The sequence below is a fragment of the Metarhizium acridum genome (genome assembly GCF_019434415.1).
Source record: "Metarhizium acridum strain ARSEF 324 chromosome Unknown scaffold_13, whole genome shotgun sequence".
Taxonomy (NCBI): domain Eukaryota; kingdom Fungi; phylum Ascomycota; class Sordariomycetes; order Hypocreales; family Clavicipitaceae; genus Metarhizium; species Metarhizium acridum.
In genome coordinates this window covers 2391691-2408818 of record NW_027094016.1, presented here as the reverse complement: position 1 = coordinate 2408818, position 17128 = coordinate 2391691, and the positions used below count along the sequence as shown (strand labels likewise).

General features: G+C 51.3%; 9 protein-coding genes across 9 annotated transcripts; 2 read left to right on the top strand and 7 right to left on the bottom strand.

Moving 5' to 3' along the window:
* The first annotated feature begins 793 nt into the window (after nucleotides 1–793).
* On the top strand, nucleotides 794–5855 carry J3458_003354 (uncharacterized protein). The gene is made up of 9 exons (XM_066117702.1): nucleotides 794–1134; nucleotides 1224–1539; nucleotides 1599–1918; nucleotides 1976–2410; nucleotides 2470–2901; nucleotides 2949–2972; nucleotides 3028–3210; nucleotides 3265–3477; nucleotides 3537–5855. The coding sequence occupies exons 2-9, from the start codon at nucleotides 1394–1396 to the stop codon at nucleotides 3812–3814; spliced, it is 2031 nt and encodes a 676-aa protein (XP_065977493.1). The 5' UTR covers nucleotides 794–1134; nucleotides 1224–1393; the 3' UTR covers nucleotides 3815–5855.
* Nucleotides 3915–4871, bottom strand: J3458_003353 (uncharacterized protein; the record flags this gene model as incomplete). Its single annotated transcript, XM_007813426.2, has 1 exon — nucleotides 3915–4871. The coding sequence occupies one exon, from the start codon at nucleotides 4869–4871 to the stop codon at nucleotides 3915–3917; it is 957 nt and encodes a 318-aa protein (XP_007811617.2).
* On the bottom strand, nucleotides 5140–6752 carry J3458_003352 (uncharacterized protein). The gene has a single exon (XM_007813427.2). The coding sequence runs from the start codon at nucleotides 6732–6734 to the stop codon at nucleotides 5868–5870; it is 867 nt and encodes a 288-aa protein (XP_007811618.2). The 5' UTR covers nucleotides 6735–6752; the 3' UTR covers nucleotides 5140–5867.
* A 357-nt stretch (nucleotides 6753–7109) lies between these two features.
* On the bottom strand, nucleotides 7110–8713 carry J3458_003351 (uncharacterized protein). Its single transcript, XM_007813428.2, has 3 exons — nucleotides 7992–8713; nucleotides 7726–7928; nucleotides 7110–7663 (listed from the first exon to the last, which is right to left on the bottom strand). The coding sequence occupies exons 1-3, from the start codon at nucleotides 8569–8571 to the stop codon at nucleotides 7319–7321; spliced, it is 1128 nt and encodes a 375-aa protein (XP_007811619.2). The 5' UTR covers nucleotides 8572–8713; the 3' UTR covers nucleotides 7110–7318.
* A 496-nt stretch (nucleotides 8714–9209) lies between these two features.
* J3458_003350 (uncharacterized protein) lies at nucleotides 9210–10951 on the top strand. The gene is made up of 2 exons (XM_007813429.2): nucleotides 9210–9313; nucleotides 9376–10951. Exon 2 carries the CDS (start codon nucleotides 9523–9525, stop codon nucleotides 10723–10725), a length of 1203 nt encoding a protein of 400 aa, XP_007811620.2. The 5' UTR covers nucleotides 9210–9313; nucleotides 9376–9522; the 3' UTR covers nucleotides 10726–10951.
* Nucleotides 10952–10970: 19 nt separating this feature from the next.
* NEDD8 (nedd8-conjugating enzyme UBE2F) lies at nucleotides 10971–11786 on the bottom strand. The gene is made up of 4 exons (XM_066123029.1): nucleotides 11580–11786; nucleotides 11473–11527; nucleotides 11295–11377; nucleotides 10971–11230 (listed from the first exon to the last, which is right to left on the bottom strand). The coding sequence occupies exons 1-4, from the start codon at nucleotides 11588–11590 to the stop codon at nucleotides 11134–11136; spliced, it is 246 nt and encodes an 81-aa protein (XP_065977492.1). The 5' UTR covers nucleotides 11591–11786; the 3' UTR covers nucleotides 10971–11133.
* A 64-nt stretch (nucleotides 11787–11850) lies between these two features.
* J3458_003349 (uncharacterized protein) lies at nucleotides 11851–12889 on the bottom strand (the record flags this gene model as incomplete). The annotated part of the gene is made up of 1 exon (XM_066117701.1): nucleotides 11851–12889. One exon carries the CDS (start codon nucleotides 12887–12889, stop codon nucleotides 12170–12172), a length of 720 nt encoding a protein of 239 aa, XP_065977491.1. The 3' UTR covers nucleotides 11851–12169.
* Nucleotides 12890–13091: 202 nt separating this feature from the next.
* J3458_003348 (uncharacterized protein) lies at nucleotides 13092–13623 on the bottom strand (the record flags this gene model as incomplete). Its single annotated transcript, XM_066117700.1, has 3 exons — nucleotides 13092–13338; nucleotides 13392–13433; nucleotides 13484–13623. 3 exons carry the CDS (start codon nucleotides 13621–13623, stop codon nucleotides 13092–13094), a joined length of 429 nt encoding a protein of 142 aa, XP_065977490.1.
* A 1738-nt stretch (nucleotides 13624–15361) lies between these two features.
* Nucleotides 15362–17017, bottom strand: PHB2 (Prohibitin-2, subunit of the prohibitin complex (Phb1p-Phb2p)). The gene is made up of 3 exons (XM_066117699.1): nucleotides 16662–17017; nucleotides 16234–16589; nucleotides 15362–16144 (listed from the first exon to the last, which is right to left on the bottom strand). The coding sequence occupies exons 1-3, from the start codon at nucleotides 16915–16917 to the stop codon at nucleotides 15824–15826; spliced, it is 933 nt and encodes a 310-aa protein (XP_065977489.1). The 5' UTR covers nucleotides 16918–17017; the 3' UTR covers nucleotides 15362–15823.
* Between the last annotated feature and the right edge of the window lie 111 nt (nucleotides 17018–17128).

Below are 17128 nucleotides of genomic sequence, written 5' to 3'. Positions count from 1 at the left end.
AAAGCGCCGTCCCGTGGTGCAAGAAACAGGCACGGTACTACCACACCTGCGAGCTGCCAGGTTCATCTTTGTGGGCCGTTGCTCCTCACCGCCACGCGATCCATCGGGCTCTCTGGTGCGCGAATCTGGCTGCCACAAAGAGATGTGGTGAACACAACAAGCCAGTAGAAAGGACGGAAGAGGAGTGCCTCGCTGGGTCCTCCGGCTTTCGACCTCCGCCCTTTCCCAGCCACCACTCACATCATTTCCCATTCGGCTTCCCTGTGATGGCCACGGCACCAGCACCCGGTTCGTTAGCCTTGCGAGCACAGTCACAGTCAGTCAGCTCTTGGTGCGGAGAAGACGCATCGGACGATAAGCTGGACAAGTCTTAGGCTGGAAAGTTGGTAAAGCAGGAGTCTAATATTGCTGCCCGCAACAATCTTCTAGCACTGTTTCAGCTATCATCGTGGGTGCGGGGAAGTGGTACGGAGTAAGTTAGCTCTAGACACTCTGCGGGGTTTTTTTAAAGTTGTTCTCATATTACCGCGTGAAGTGTTACAGGTGACTCTTCCAAACCCTACCTTAAAACGACTCTGTATAAATGGTTCAGGTTAAAGCCTAGCACGTACGGAGTATGTTATCATGGCTCACACTATTACCAAAGCCACCAGTCGACAGGATCTTGATAGTTTCTGCTCTATAATAAAGAGAAGACACTGGCGCCAGGCCCATCTAAGTGAAAGACACGACTAAATGTGCTTTATAGGCATATCTCCATCGTATATCGCCAGAAACTGATTATCGTTTCGTCGCTAGGAGGTGGAAAGCTGCCAGCCAAGTAACAATTCACCCCTCTTACTTCTCTCAATTCGTCGTCCGCTTTGCTCTTAGAAGTCTTCTTACACCTGTGCTTGGATAATTCGTCGGTTACACGAGTACCAAATCTAGTATCACACTTGCATTTTACTCTAGTACCCGAAGCTCCCGACCTGGTAGAATGGCAGCTACCAACAAGGGCATCTTCTAATCTGGGGGGAATATGATTCAAGGTAAACCCAACAACTACTAAGTATATACTCTTCAGCCATCGAGAACATATGGGACACGTCCTCTTCCTCCACTACAAGATCGCATCAGTATCAGGATCGTGAGGTTTGGCCCCCACCTTCCGCCGGAAGTCGGCTGAGCTCACCTTACCCCACCAACACCTGGATAAAACAGCTGACAGCTACCCAACCAAGCTAGGTACCTAGCTTCTCCCCGTATTGTGACAGAATAGACTTCCAAAGCTTCCCACTCCCATTCACTCGCATCTCCGATTTGAACCATCTTGTATGATTCATCATCTCGATTAAATACTATCAACCATTTGATGCCCATTCCCAATTCGTCCTGCTGACAAGCTTTCTCCATGGCGGAAGGATCAGCACCTCGCAGGGGACCATCCCGGCGAGCTCAGACAGGCGGCTACCTGCCGATAGAGGACTACGGAATGATCGGCAACATGCACACTTGTGCGCTTGTGGGCATTGATGGCAGCGTTGACTTCATGTGCTGGTGAGATTGTCCGTACGGTTTGCCCGTCACAAGAATTCTTCATTGAAACGTGAGTATAGGCCCGATTTTGACTCACCGTCCGTGTTTTGTCGACTGTTGGACAAGGACAAGGGCGGCTACTTTAGTATTGCGCCTCCGGCAGAATTCCAATGTACTACCAAACAGCAATACCTGCCTGGGTCATGCATTCTGCAGACCCGATACATTCATGAGGACGGTGTTGTGGACCTGGTCGACTTCTTCCCTCGGCCCAAGTCCGCACTAGTCACCACCAAAGAGTACAAGCAAAGTTCCTATCGTGAGTCGACAAGCGTGCAAGAAGAACTCAAAAAGTGGCTCGTTAGACGAGTAGAATGTGTCAGAGGATCTTTGACGTTTGGTGGGTTTACCATAACCACGTTCAAGCTGAAACTCCAAGAAGCTCATCAGTTCATAGATGTGGAAATATTTCCCGCCTTTGGATACGGCCTTGAGCCACACATCACCACACTATTCCACAACACCGACTCACAGAGCAAAGTTGCCACCTTCCATGGCAAAGATGTGCGGCTTCAGTTGGATGTGGTCCTTCAGCAGGGAGATGACGGCGACGGATGTCCCCATATCACGTTCAAAAGGGTAAAGAAGGAGGGAATGGTTGGGGAAGGTATAGTTGGCCAGGTTCAAGTACGCGAAGGCGAGGCCATTTCCTTTGTGCTGAGAAACGACATCCCGGATCATATCACGGCGCGGATTTCCACTTCGGTACTTGACAGTCAACAGCATGATACTCAGACCTTTTGGCACAATTTCAACAGGCAGTCAAAGTACAAGGGTCGTTGGAGGGAGGTTGTGTCTCGAAGTCTCATGATTTTGAAAATGCTGACCTACGGTGAGATTACACGTAGAATCCTACGCATCTTTGAATCCTTGGGTTCTAATGGCCTGCAGAGCCCACCGGTGCCATCGTGGCAGCACCCACCTTTTCCATTCCCGAAGATATTGGCGGAGTGAGAAACTGGGACTACAGGTATTCGTGGGTGCGCGATTCCAGCTTTACCGTTTATATTCTGCTTCGACTTGGATTCAGGGCTGAGGCAGATGCATACATGGACTTTATCATGGAGCGTTTTGTCAAATCTCGCGGTCCCGACGGGGGGTTGCCTATCATGTTTACCATCCACGGCGATACGGACATCCCAGAACACACGTTAGACCATCTTGACGGCTATCGAGGCAGTAAGCCGGTCCGAATTGGTAACGGTGCTGCTTTTCATCAGCAGTTTGACATTTACGGCGAACTCATGGACGCTATTTACCTGTACAATAAGTATGGCAAACCAGTCCCTTGGGATGTGTGGTGTGCAGTGAGAGAATTACTAGGTAGGCTCCGTTATCCTACATCTCTGTCAACATGCTAACTTCTCTAGATTATGTGTTAACTATTGTCAATGGTATGTATTATCGTAATATCTGTAAATGCTTTTCAAATGAATGCTGACACCACAGATCCCGACATGTCAATCTGGGAAGTCCGTGGTACTAAGCAGCACTTTACTTATTCCAGAATTATGCTTTGGGTCACCTTTGACCGGGGCCTACGACTAGCCGAGAAGCGATGTTTCCCGTGTCCAAACCGTGCCAATTGGCTGGCGGCCAGGGACAAGATTTACGAAGAAGTAATGGAAAAGGGTCGGTCAAGCGTGTACGTCCTCGGGCGATGTGATCACTAACGAGTGTTTACAGGTTACAACACCGAGATGAAGTCTTTTATTCAAAGCTACGAAAATAGGACCGTTCTAGATTCTGCTATCCTCATTGCCCCCCTCGTGTTTTTCATTTCACCTTGTGATCCTCGATTCGTCAATACTCTGGACCGAATCCTACTGCCTCCTGATAAGGGCGGTTTAACCAGTGCTGGCTTGGTGTTTCGCTACGATACGGAATTGTCAGATGACGGTATGGCTCAATATCTCTCTCCCTGAAACTATGATATGATGCTCATCAGGACGTTGTAGGCGTTGGTGGGCGAGATGGTGCCTTTAGCATGTGCACCTTTTGGCTAGTCGAGGCCATGACCCGTGCCGGTGTCTATGAAAGCAAATATCTTGTTCGCGCAGTCAACATGTTTGAGAATATGCTCTCATTTTCCAACCATTTATCTATGTTTTCAGAGGAAATTGCTCGAAGTGGCGAGCAGTTGGGCAATACGCCACAGGCGTTCAGTCACCTCGCGCTCATTAGCGCTGCGTTCAACTTGGATCGAGCAGCAGAAGGATGGACGGGCCAACATTGATGACAACCGGAAGGCTTTCAAGGTTCTTTGCCGCCACACCTCTCCTTATATGTGATGTAGCCAATACAGTACAGCTCGATAGCCAAGTCTGTGCCCAAGATTACAACTTGACAGCAAAAATCTGTCCACCTTGACCACTCTGGCCGCCACCCCCCGTAGTAACATATACTGTCTTCTCATCTTTACTCAACGCCGTAGAGGTAGGCCCATTCAAATAAACGCCAGCATTGCTGCCTTCGACTAATGAGACCCACTTACCGTCCGGTGTTATCTTTACCAACGTATCCGAATGGGCACCCAGATAGATTGTCCCATCCCTGGCAATGGAAAAGTCATCGGGAGTTTTGGGCGGGTTGAGCGGTAGAGTGGTGATAATTTCCAAGTCGCCCGCCTTTTCACCAAAGTCATTAATTTTAATCCTCGCAACAAATCTCTGCTCCGAATTTGTCAAGTACAGATATCCCTCGAAGACCTTGATGCCATTAATACCCAGAGGCACTAATTTCGGGTGCGGTCCAGGCGTAAACCTGTCGTCCTGAAAGGCAATATCCACCTTTCCATTCAAGGTATTCACTCGGTATACGCGGCCCGTCTTGGAATCCGCACTGAGGACAATATGTCTATGCTTGGGGAGGCCAGCGATGCCGTTTAAAATACCCGCCTCGGGAATCTGGGCAGTAACATTGACAGAGGCAAGTTTAGCATGGTGACAATCGCGTACATCAACGAGGGCGATTTTTGAAGTCCCAGGCTCAAAAGAAAAATCGGTGAAGTTGAGGATACCGGCAGATACAGCGTACAAGTCATGCGCTACATCCACAATGCCCGTGAGTGCAGTAGTGCCAGGGATTCGCGCAATGACCTGAGGAACGATCTCCTTAGCGGAGGGATCGAGGGTGTACAGGCGGCCGTTGTCGAATGTGTCGAGGAGAAGGTGGCCGTTGGGACGCACCGCGATGTTTTCGACGAACTGAGATTTGTTGGTGAATTGGAAGAGCTGGGTTGCTGTGAGGCCGGTGATGGGGGAAGCTCCTAAGACGGGAGTGAGGAGCCTCATGGTATGGTGGGAATAATGGGTGGTTCATGTAGACTTGGTGTTTCTCGAAATATTTCCAGGGATATGCGGGCCTTGTACAGAAATCCGCCACGGAGCTATTGCATCACTGACCATGTATGCACGTGCATGAGGCTCAATGCATGACCAAGCACTTTGGACCAACGGAGCTCCTAGCTGAAATCGAGGCAGTGAGCAATGATATTAGTGGTGCGGTTTTCCTCGCCTGGACTGAAACTCTGTTCTCATGTATACGGGCAAAATGGAATATATTCTCCCCGTCCTACTTTTCCCTAGATAGCAATAAATCCCCGCCCGAAATGGGACAAAATGCCAAATCATTGATTTCGTCGATGCTCAGCGTTACGGCGTCGAAACCTGCTGCCCATCCATCGTCTTTTTGCAATGCCAGATAATTCGGCCACAGGGTTTCGTCAGCGAGTCCTTGCACTAGTGATTTTCACTCTTGTCCAACTGCAGCGCTTCTTCCCGGGTGCAGTCCTTGCATTTCTGCTGGACTTTGACAGAGGTGCAGGCGTGCGCTTCCCGGCGTTCGCAGGATGGCCGACGGCCGCTGCGTTGTTTGGATGGCTCTGCGGACTTTGTGGATGCGGGCTCTGTAGATGTGAGCTCACATTGCTTGATGCGCGCTCCCCAGAATTTGTGGTCGCAAGTGTATATCGTCAAAAAGTAGTAGCACATTGTCATCAAGAGAATGAAGACGGCCACTGTGTGTTGTGTCAAGATGCTTGATGATGGGTAACATGACGCCCAGATATGAAGCTCTGTGGGGAGAAAGCAGGCAAGGCCCTTTTTTTAAAAAAAAAAAAAAAAAAAAAACAATGGTCGCCCTGTACAAGCATGTCTGCCGATCAGGACCATGCGTAAATCCTCCCGATACAATCGATCAAAGTGAACATCTGGTGCTGCCCATCGATGCCAAGCGCATTCTTTCACACGCGGCGCACACAAAGGTTAGTGCTTGGCCGTTCAAACGCGTTATTGTCCTTGTTCCAGAGCACCGCTTGCAAGCACCTCTCGGAAGTCGCGGGCCCAGAAAAGCTTGTTATACGGGTGATTCTGCAGATTTCCAATGTGCGGGACGTCAATGCCGATGCGGGAGAGTGTGCTGAGCAGCGATGAGGTTGCGTCCTTGGCGATGATGACGCCATGGGAGTAAAGGAGACACTGCAAATCTGTCGTAGAGTCGCCGAAATACAACACTCGCTGGTCGGTCCGCGTGATTTGCCGCAAGGCATTCAACTTGTCGGGTGACGTTGTTAACCTGACACCACCTAGAGTCCGGGGGCCTCTGATTTCCCCCGTTTCGCAAATGTCGTTGGCAGCAACGCGGAGATGCTGCGGGTGGATGACTCCTTCGATAAAGGCCTTGGACCAATTTACCGACGTCACGTCGACTTTCAGGCCCTTGCTCTCGGCAGACTGTAAGAGCTCCTCGAATCCTTCAGTCTTGGAAACACGTCCAGACAAGACGGCGTCGACACCCATCTGAAAGAAATCGTCTCTTTGTACGCCTGCAAAGATGCCACTCTGCGAGACTCTGGACAAGGACGCTTCTTCGACGTCTTTCATCCCGGCTAAAAAGTTTGTTTCTGCCTCTATGTCCTTTCTAGATGCCTCCTGAGGGTAGAAATTTGCCTTGTAGGACTCATAGTCTTTGAGATAGGCTTGCACGGCGCTGTCCCATGCCGGTTGTAGATGCCGCCCTGCACGGCGGCGTTGGAGGTCAATGGCGGCTTGTGCAAGTTCTCCGATGGTATCTTTTTGGGTGATTGTGCCGTCAAAGTCCAGGACGAGCCGCATTGTCGACATGAAACTGCGCTGTATGGTGCGCCATGTGAGCATGTCATGGTGTCAATGGTGTTGATTGTTTGTAACTTAGTTGGAAAAGGTGGGGGTTGCGGGCGCCGAGCACAAGCAAGGCAACATTGGCCATCTCCACTTCCCCCACAAAGTATTCAAGTACCAGTGCGGCAACAGTCTTTTGAATGCATGTCTGCGGCAGGATACAGAAGATTGTTGTGAAATGGACCATGCAAGATTAGTCTGCGGTCTGGTATTGGCTGCGCTATTGTAGCGATTGGAGAGGGAAGTATATACTCCAGTACGCGAGATCTGGCTGGGCTCAATATCAGGTGCGCGTGCTGCTGTTGGTTGGGCGCGCAATGCGGCAGTACTTCCCAGCTTCCATCCTTCACATATCAATTGACAGCAGCCTCGTCAATGAAATTAAATGATATTGTTTAATGTAGGCCTTCGAGACCCAATCTATTTAGGGTATGCAAAGCCTGATTATTACCTGCCAGAAATGTGTAAAAATGGGACACCAAAAAACGCCGTACAAACTCCCTGCGCGGGTGACTCCCACGCTCTTTTTTTTTCGACACAAGTCCATATTCTTTGAAGATTTATGTCTCCTCGGCATGTTATTATGCTGGCAAAACATCTTCCATCTCTTCATTTTCATCGTCGTCCCCGTCGTCAACAGCCTCGGCGGCCTCCTCCTTGGCTTCACTGCCAGCCTTGTCCTTGTAGGCGTCATTCAAGCCATAGTGGTTCGCAAAGCGGCCGCTCTTGTGCAACACAGCCACCTCTTCGAGCACTTGGCGCAGATATGAGTCTGGCTGTTGCAGTTTTTGCCGCAATGCCTTCATGGACCAATACTGATACTGACGGAAGCAGTCGAAGATGAGATCCAACAGCTGGTTCTTGGGAATGCGAGCAGCCTTGAACACTTCGCCCTTTTTGGCCTTGACGGTCGGTGGTGCATTTTTCTGTCGTAAATTAGCGAGGCACCCAATGAAAGGACCAGAGACCCGGGAATTAAAAAGCATACGATAAAGCCTCCACCCCAGGTAGCTGAGCCTGCAGTGCCTGGGTTAATGATGGCAGATGCGCTGTTCCTGCTGATGATTTGAAGCTTCGACTTGGAACTCTCGGCGTCGAGTAGTCGCTGAGCAAGCAGGCGCTCCTCTTCTCGGATGTTTCGAGGCTCGACGCGAACATCGTAGTGGATTTTGCCAAAGATCTTTGTCTTTTCTGTTGCGGGTTAACAATCCTTGCTTCAGTAGGTTGTGGTCGACAGACAGGGACCATAGTTACTTGGAATAGCCTTTCGATAGTACGGCTGATATCGACTCCTCCGATCATACGTCCTCTCAGTTCGCTCGGCCCCTTGGTTCTGCCTTTGTCGCAACAGTGATTGGGGTATGCCCGCGGCGGCAGCCTCCGCACGCGCCTTGTTCTTCTCCTTGTACCCGGGCAGGTCCTCCTCGCTGAATATAAAGTGATTCTTGACGTCCCTATCCAGAATCTCCAGGTCATACTCGCGAGGGAGCATCTGGTGCTCAGGGCAGTTGGCCTGCAGCAGCATACGAAGCTTGGTCACGTCACGAGTGCCGCCCTCAATCGAGGCATCGGGTACTCGTTCGTTCCACGTCCGCAGAGTGCCAATCTGAATCTCATCGTCATCGCCTAACCTCTCAGTAAGCTTCAACCACGCATCCCACATGTACTTCGGCACGCGCGCGAGATAGAGGGTTTCGAAGGTGTTGCTCGCAGTCTTGTCGTAGAACTCGAGGTCGCCAGCGTCCTCAAAGAGCTCGTCCTCCTCCATGGCCATTGGAGGCGGCATGACCTTTTCATCCTCTGGGTCGGGTTTAATAAATTTTGAGTCCGCCATGGTGCGTGCCGCGCGCAGTATTAGGAGTGTCGGGCTCAAGAGTGCGCGAGGCGAGACAAAAGGTTGATGATTGCTGGAAAACAGGTAGCACTTTGGGTGTGACGAAATGCAACAAGCAGAAGGCGCCGCAAAGACTATTGGCTGGCTGTCAAAAGGCTGTGGGCCCGGGCGTCGCTGGTTCCACAGATCCCTTTAAGTGTGTTAAAGGTCCAAGTGAGGTAAAGGGCCCACTTTTCTGCGATACCTAGGCGCTACCTCTTTGATGGCAGAGTCAGCTGCGATAGTGAGATGTAGCTTGTTGTAAATAAAGATATCACGTACATACCTAGGTACCTAGGTACTTTTATTATCATATTATTCCTTAGTGGGCTTTTGTGGCTTTTAATAAAATCATTTTAATTGGCCAAGATCCTGGCTCAGTACGCAAAATGGACTCAAAGGAATGGATTTGACCCCACTGTTTGACGCCGGTGGAGCTATTGGTCGCTGTGGGTTTTTACGCAGCAAAGGCTATAGCGCAGGGGGGCCAGTAACGTCCAGTTCACTGTTCAGCCGTAACTGCTTCCGTGGCCCAAGTACCTGAGTGGTATAAAACCAACGTCCAGCGCATCGTCATCCTTAGCCTGGATTCATCGCCCTGCCTACAGCTGCCACTCGTCATGTGCAAGGCACAATGGCTACGACGCCTCGACGTAATAAGTCGTCTCAGGAACTCTAGAACTGGCACGAAAAAGATATGATGGTGAGACTTTTTTTTTTCAATCTTTGATATGCGAGAGGACCATCTGTGCTGAAATCGCCCAGCCCACCCCCCTCTCTTCCCTCGGCAGACAATGAAACATCGTGCATCTGCAACAACATCGCCTCGCCTCGCCGTGTCACTCCTCCAGCGATACCAATATTACCACTACATTTAACGCACCAAGAGGCCAAAACACATAAACCGTCGATATGCCTGTCAAGTCGTTGTCTGAGCTTGCTACAGCGGCTTGCCTGAAGAACCTCAAGGAGCTAGGCAGTATAGGAGACTACCTGCCCTACGAGGCGGTCCGCCACCTTTTTCTCAAGATTGAAAGCGCCCATCAGCTTCGACAGATTGAGCTCAGCTCCCCACAGATCCAGGGGCATACAGGCGAGATATGGTTGAAGCTCATTGAAAAGGACTTTCCTCTTGAATACAAGGCCAAGGCATACAAACCGCAGAATCCGGACAAGTGGTATCGAGTGTGGGAAAAGTACAAAAGGGACCACGACGCGGCACTTGAGGAGAGCGAAAACAAGTTGAAGAATGCACTAGCCGGCCTGAGGCAGGACAAGGAGAAGAACACGAGCCGAATCATTGAGCGCAAGCTACTGCCAAAGTCAGTCAAGCTGGGAGGAGGCAAGAAGCCTTTCAGTGGGCCACGCGAGGCACACTCTAACTATCTGTCGTTCAACTCTGGCAGTCGAACCAAGACGGTCAATGGAGCGAGTGTGATGCGCAAAGTCCGTCGTGAGGTGAAGGAAATCGCAACGATTCACGGCGCGCTCTCGAGGCCTATCCGAGCACCAACCCAACGCTTGCAGATGAGGAAAGCGCCTGAATTCATGGTCAACGACTATCGACGGGCTGCTCAACCCCAGTACCGCTCATCTGCCCTATCTCCTGAACCGCCATCTGCTGTAGCAGAACATGAGGAGCGAGCCACATTCATTTCGGATTCAGAGGAGGACGAGGAGAGCAACGGTGACCTGTTTGATGACGAGGTGGCCAAGATGCCACCCAAGCCGGCCAAGAAATTTGTTGCCCAATCTGCCGCCACGTCGCTTCTGAAAAGGCGACCAAACACGTCACAAGCGACTTCGTCACCTTCTACTACTATCAAACGCGTGTCTGCCTCAAACGCTGCATCCAGTCCGGTCAAGAATACGTCAAGTCTGACGAACAAGTTCAATCGCTCAGCAGGCAAGTCGCCTCCAGCATCGTCACCAAAACCTCAGTCACGGGCAGCCACAAACCATGAGAACAACTCTAGTAATGAGTCTAAGGCTTCGCCTCCGCTGCCTGCGGCGTCTGGGTCATCTCTGCCACCACATGCCGAGTCAGTTGCTCCTCGAGTGATGCCGCGAAAGCGCAAAGCTGTGGACGTCTTCATGAGACGCAAAAAAAGATGAAGCATATGAAAGGGTGGGGTTGGCTACGATGCAGCTGTGTATGATTAATGGTTATGGACTCGGCTAGAACTCGGGTTGCACTGAGCTTGTATTGGCATGAATGAGAAAAAGCGCATCTGAGTGGATTTGGGCACGCATTTGTTGTTATTATTAATCAGTTGGGGCTTTCAGACGTAATAAACACTCGTACAAAGAGAAATGAAGTCGTAATACATCACTACACCGCTTGACTGGGTCCAGTGATTTTGGTTTGTAAATATATATATATATATATATATTTATGTTCGCTTCGTCATGTAGACAATAGTCTAGTTCCATATCATGGTAGCAGGCCTCCCGTCCCGGCTTGGGCGCAAGTCGTACTGGCAGTCGTCTTCCACCCTCATCTGTGGCCGCTCGTCCGTCCATCTATGCATTTCGTTTCGCACCTCCTCTCAGAGCAAGCACCAAGTGCAACGTATCGCCAGCGACAAGGTTGTAGTCGGCAGCCGTCTTGTCATCGGTCCTGCGCATATCGATTAGCCATGCCTCAGCAGTTCTCTTTGTCATCGACGCTGGCAACGCCCTACATTTGCTTTCCACCGTGAATAAGACGCTGCTGAACGGGAGGAATGCCCTCCTTCTCTTCGACCTTTTCCTTGATTTGCGAAACCTATTCCATATTTGTCAGGCTCGTTTGTTCCGTTGGTCGGAGGCGTGGCTTTGGAGGTGAGAACTGCCGTTACATGAAACGAGTCAATGTCGTACCTTGTAGTCGCTCTCAATGTCCAGCTCAATCTCCTTGCCGGTCAGGGTCCGCACTCTTGCAAATATTAGCTTGGGAGCTTGGAAGTTGACGTTGACTGGTAGCTTACTTGATCAGCATGATGACGGTGAGGGGGGTTCTGTGGCGAGCACGAGGCACAGGATACGAGCAGACTTAAAGAGGGGGGCTTGGTAGCCTTGCTGCGTGAATAAGGAGCTTGTTGGATGGGCGCGGTGCCTGCAAGGCTGGTGATGATGGCAAAGCAGAGTGCTCAAGTGGGTGGTTTGGCTGGTTGACGGTTGACGGGCGGTTATGCGGGGCAGTTGGTAGTGGCGTGTAATAAAGGGTCAAGTCTGAATTTATTTGGTTCGCTGGCCAAGCAGGGACTTGCACCTTGCACAACGCCATCACCCTTTTCAGCATTTACTCACAATCGAGCCTCCCAAATCATTTAATATGCTTTATCGTGCACAATGCAAGTCTATAAACAGTCTACATCGGTGGTTTGCTCCATACACAAAACGAAATCGTTCATGGATCTACACGCCTAGCTCTTCTCCAGCTGCTCAATCACCTCATCCCATCCATCATTGCCCGAAAACAAAGGGACCTTGACACCACAGTTTGTTCCCTTCTTTGGCATCGTCCCATCCACAACATACAAGCGAATAGCCTTGGCCGTACACAGCGAGGCTTGCATTAAACTATCATGCTACGAACTTTGGCTTGTGCTAAACGCCTGGCACAAGGGCAACTTGCCCCATATGAATCGTGCTGCAACAGCACACTCCCCTTGAACGTCTCGCTGACATTCCTTGCGGAAACCAGAGGTGTGGCGGGATCATTTGTATTGTCGATAGTCAACACGGGACTCTTGGACTTCACGTTAAAGTCGCCCATGTAGCGCTCCTTGGCTGGTAGTGTCCAGTGAGCGCATTTCGCAAGAACAGTGTCGGCATAGTCTCCAAAGAAGCGGCTCTTCTTGCAACGATCTCCGAGCACAAGAAGCACCTGAGTCAAGTTTGTCGTGCGGACTCGGACGTCGCTACACTTGATGCCGAACTGCGCTTCTTGATCTGCTTTGGCCGATGCCTCGGCGCTAGTCGTTTGTGTGAGACGGGGCACGCAGTGCTGTAGGCCGGGATCCATGCTCTGGCCAGTCATGAGTGCTTTAATGCACTTTGCTGTGTATTGCCATATGGAAGGTGTGTATAGCTGCCGGAATATCACGGCGGACATGAAGCTGTAGTTGATGAGGAGTCCGCCGCCTGGATAGCCCGGTACCGGAACGCCAATGGGTTCAGACTCGAGTTTCTGGAAAAGTTGATAGATGGACTCCTCAAGTTGAGCGGCTGTCTGGTTTTTTGCGAGCACACCCGCCTCGGGGTTGGCAATACAGCCTTTGACGGAACCCTTCATGACATTATCACTGTCAGAAAAAAGTTCCGTCTCCCTGTGCCGTATTAGCATGCTAGCATCTTTTGTATTATGTGCGTGTGAGAACATGCCTGTTCTCGTAATACTCAAAAGGGTTAGCAACGCCATCTGGGATAATTTTGCCAACCTTGTCGGGGAACATAGCCACGGCGGTTGAGCCAAGCAGTGAGCCGTACGAGACGCGCTAGAATCGGAGCATGCCGTCTTCACCCAGAGCGTCTACAATCTCCATCATATCGCGAACCGCAAAGGCAGTTCCAATGAGATTCCCCGTTTTGTTCTGAGGGGCATGGCAGTCGGAGGCGAAGAAACTAGCTCTCTCCCAGACGAAGCCCAGGGCGACATTGGACGCGTTGCCTGCGAGGGCTTGGTTTGATGCAGTGCGGAGGAGATCATTAGTAAAACAGAAAATGGCAGTGTTTTCCCGGTTCCTCTGTGGCCTGTCAGATTTGTTTATTATATATTGGTGCTACGTAAAACTTACCTTGGAACAATGTTGATAAGGTGGTGGCCACGGAAGGTTACACTAACACTGTCAGCGAATAGATGCAAGTAACCATACAAGTCTCAACATACGCCTGCATCCTCCTGGCAAAGTACGTAAAGTCCTCAACACCATCGGCACCACCTCCTCTCAAAGTTAAGCAAGATGCTCTTTGTACTTTTGCTATTTTACTTCGCTGGGGCTCGTTGCAGCTGTAGCTGAAGAGTAACATTGCCCGTTTTGTTCGTGTAATCAAGAGGCACTGTCAGTGTAATGCATCCCAGAGGGACTGTAGCATTGGCAATCTCGCAAGAGACCATTCCAGACGGTTTTGTTGTGACCTGGTGAGGGTGCTAGCTTGAGCCGCCGAGGGTAGGGGCAGTGAGGGTAGAAGACGCATTGCATCATGAATGGTGTGCTATATCTGAATGAATTTGGCCCCTTTAAAATTTCTCTGGCAGTCGGTTCTCTATATATATATTTATACATATAATTTCATAGTATCCCACCTTATTTGGTTGTTTACTTTGGACATTGCATGCAGATCGACACTTGGCGGCTTACACTCAGCCTGATGACTGCACACCTGTAGGCCGTCGTCGCATGATGTCGGGGCCGCCGCTACCAGTCTAACGGCGGGGATCCACTCGGCGGCATCGACTACCAAATTAGGAAACACGGCGCGGCGCAAGTGTTGGCTACGCCCACGGGCCGCCTTCGATCTGACGTCCGGTCCAGTTGTATGATGTACAAGCCCGGGTTGCAGTTGTGACTTGTGCGCAGTTGCACGGTTGGTAGTGTCCACACTTGGGTGCCTGGTTCCCGCGCTGTGAAACCAAAATAATGACTGTATATTTGGCTATTGGGGACCAGGGGTGTATTCTATGTTACGCTACAGCTCGTCTGCCAGGCCAAGTGAGTGCATTGCCCTCAGGTAGGCTCGATATAATCCGAGTGGGCCATCTATGCTGCAGAGAGCCGCGTAGGCTGTTGTTGGGCAAGCCGTGACGCAGATGCGCTGAGTATCACCATGTCATGCGGCGATGTGCGGAACGGCATTACTCCGCCGTGTCCCGCGCCGGGATTCCGATGCCCGAGATGATTCACAAGCCGAGCAATTCCCAGTCTGTTTTGCCCTCTCCTATGAGCTGGTATCAATATGACGACGAATTCGACTACCGCCACTTCATCATTGGCTGACATGTGTCAAACAAGTCACGGTTTGATCTTGGACTCAACCTTACAGATATGGTCTCGCTCCAGCCGTCACGGCGGCATATATTTCCAGATTCGGAGTAGACGAACCTGCCTGGGTCAATGGGTTTCCATGGCAGACATGATCACGGCGAGGCTGTGGCGATATGCATCTCGGACGAGGCGTCAATCGCATTCAGGCGAACCAATTCATGCCCAGTCACCAAGATTCCACTCACCGTTTTATCATTCCCCATCTCCAACACAGCCTCTCAGCCCCCTTCACCACGTCTACAAGTCCACCAACATGAGTCCGCAGAATACATGCCCAGCCATCACCATCACCAAGCCCAACAGCAAGAGCAAGAGAAAACCAGCAGCGCTGCACGCGCGCCCCATCAGCTTCCCACTCACAGACACCGAGTCAGACGGCGGCATATCGACACCATGGATCCCCGTAGCTGCCAAGATTCACTCTAGCCTCTGAAGCGACACGCCCGAGATCCAAGACCAGGCAGACAGCCTCATCTCCGCGTATACCGAGGACCTAGTCTTTGTTACGACGCCCATCTTGCTGTATGTGAGCCCGCTCCAAGAATCCGGTGACTATGCCTCTAACGAACACGTTTCCATGCCATGCGGAACTTCTGAACGTCTTCCACAGCCGCAAGATAACCAACCAACATAAAGCTCCTATTCCGGCTGGACCTGAACTCCAAGGTTGCACAAAACGGCCAAGAGGCCTTTGGTCAGTATAAGCGCGAGACAGAGTAGTACTGGCGCGTGTTTATGGACTTAGGGATGCCGGTTGTGGACGGGTACACGGCGCCGCGATGGATAAGGGATATCGAGAGGGACACGGGGTTGGAGCCGTGTGTGATGGTGAGGATGCACGGCCGAAGACAGACGTTTTTAAAAATTTCCTGGACAAGCCCATACCGGTGTCCGGGATTGAGAGTATTTTGAGGGCCGAGAAGGAGAAGGAGCTGCGCCGGGTTCGCCATGCTAGGTATGTCTAGGTCAAGAGTCAAGACAGTTGGCATGCGATGATGGCACATGGCATTGGGCGGCGAGATTTGAAACTAGTCGAAGACATATTAGCCCCCTACGGAGATTTAAACTATAGTACAGTTCCGTTTTCTTATTTTTAAGACATTCGGTGGAGATATTTCCCTTCTGGCATTTGCAATGTCGTCTTCAACCCGCCATGAGTGACAAGAAAAAAAGGGGGGATTTGGCTATTTCTTCTCTTCGCCCTCAAATACATTCAACCCCAAACCATCCGCATCAAGCATTAGCCTGTTCTTTGAACCGGACTCCTGCAGCTGCTGCGCAATCAAACGGGCATTCTCGATCTTCTTGAGCTCCACGTAGGCCTTGCTCTTCTTGATGGCTTCGCCAATGAGCTCAGCGGAGCGAGCTTCACCCTGCGCCTTGACAACCATGGCCTGCTTCTCCTGTCTAGCCTTGTCTACAACAAAGGCGGCTCGCTGCGCTTCCTGCTGGGCGACTTGCTTGGCTTCGACGGCGGCGGTGAATTCGGGAGAAAAGGCGAGGTGCTACAAAGGTGTCAGTCAGCGTCTTGGACTTTGCTCTCGCGAAGCCGGCCTTAAAGAGGAAAGAGGAGAGCAAATAAGAGACAACTTGCCGTGAGGGACACATCGTCGAGGAGAATGTTGAATCGGGCAGCTCGCTTGGACAAGTTTTCTCGCACCAGCCTGGCCACCATCTCTCGCTGCGTAATGAGCTGACTGGCATTGAACTGAGCGACCACGCTCTTCAGTACCTCGTTCACAATCGAAGGCAGCACACGGTCGTCATAATCGGCTCCGAGGGTCCTGTAAATCTGCGGCAGGGCCTCGACCTGTGGTCTCGACAGCACACGGCAGGTAATGTTGACCATTTGCAGATCCTTGGTGCCCGTCAGGGAGGCGACGTTTCTAGGCTTTGCTCGCACATCGTATACAATGGGCGTTTCGAACCAGGGAATGTTGATGTGAGTACCTGGGCAATTTCCATTAGCTTCCGTTTCCACAGCCGTATCCGAGACAGCTCCTCCCGGGACAGTGGTCCTACCTTCGTTGTAAATCTCCTTGCTCACTCCGCTTATCCTCCTGTACTTGATGGCGCGATGGCCGCCGTCCACGTTGAAAAGCGAGTTCGACAATACCCAGGCACCGCCGGCCAGCAAAACACCCCCAATCAATGCACCACCAGCTCCTCGGGGAACTTGGGGCGGCCCGCCGCCAGGTCTGCCGCCGTATCCGCCGCGCGACTGCATCTGGCGCAGACGGCGCATGGCCTCTTCTTGCCAGTTATTCTGTCCGGACATGATTGATGAGGCTGATGGACCGTTGTTGTTTCGAGCCGTGAGGAATTGGCCAACAAGCTGCAAAAAAGTTGATGGTGGTCGTCACACGAGGTATGCCTGGGTCTGCCAGAGCTTGTAGAACTGGGGAAACTTGCTGACTGATCCGAAATTTTGGCGGCCCGTCAGGCGCTAGTACAGATCGGGAGGCTTCAACATGAACACGGAGAAAGGA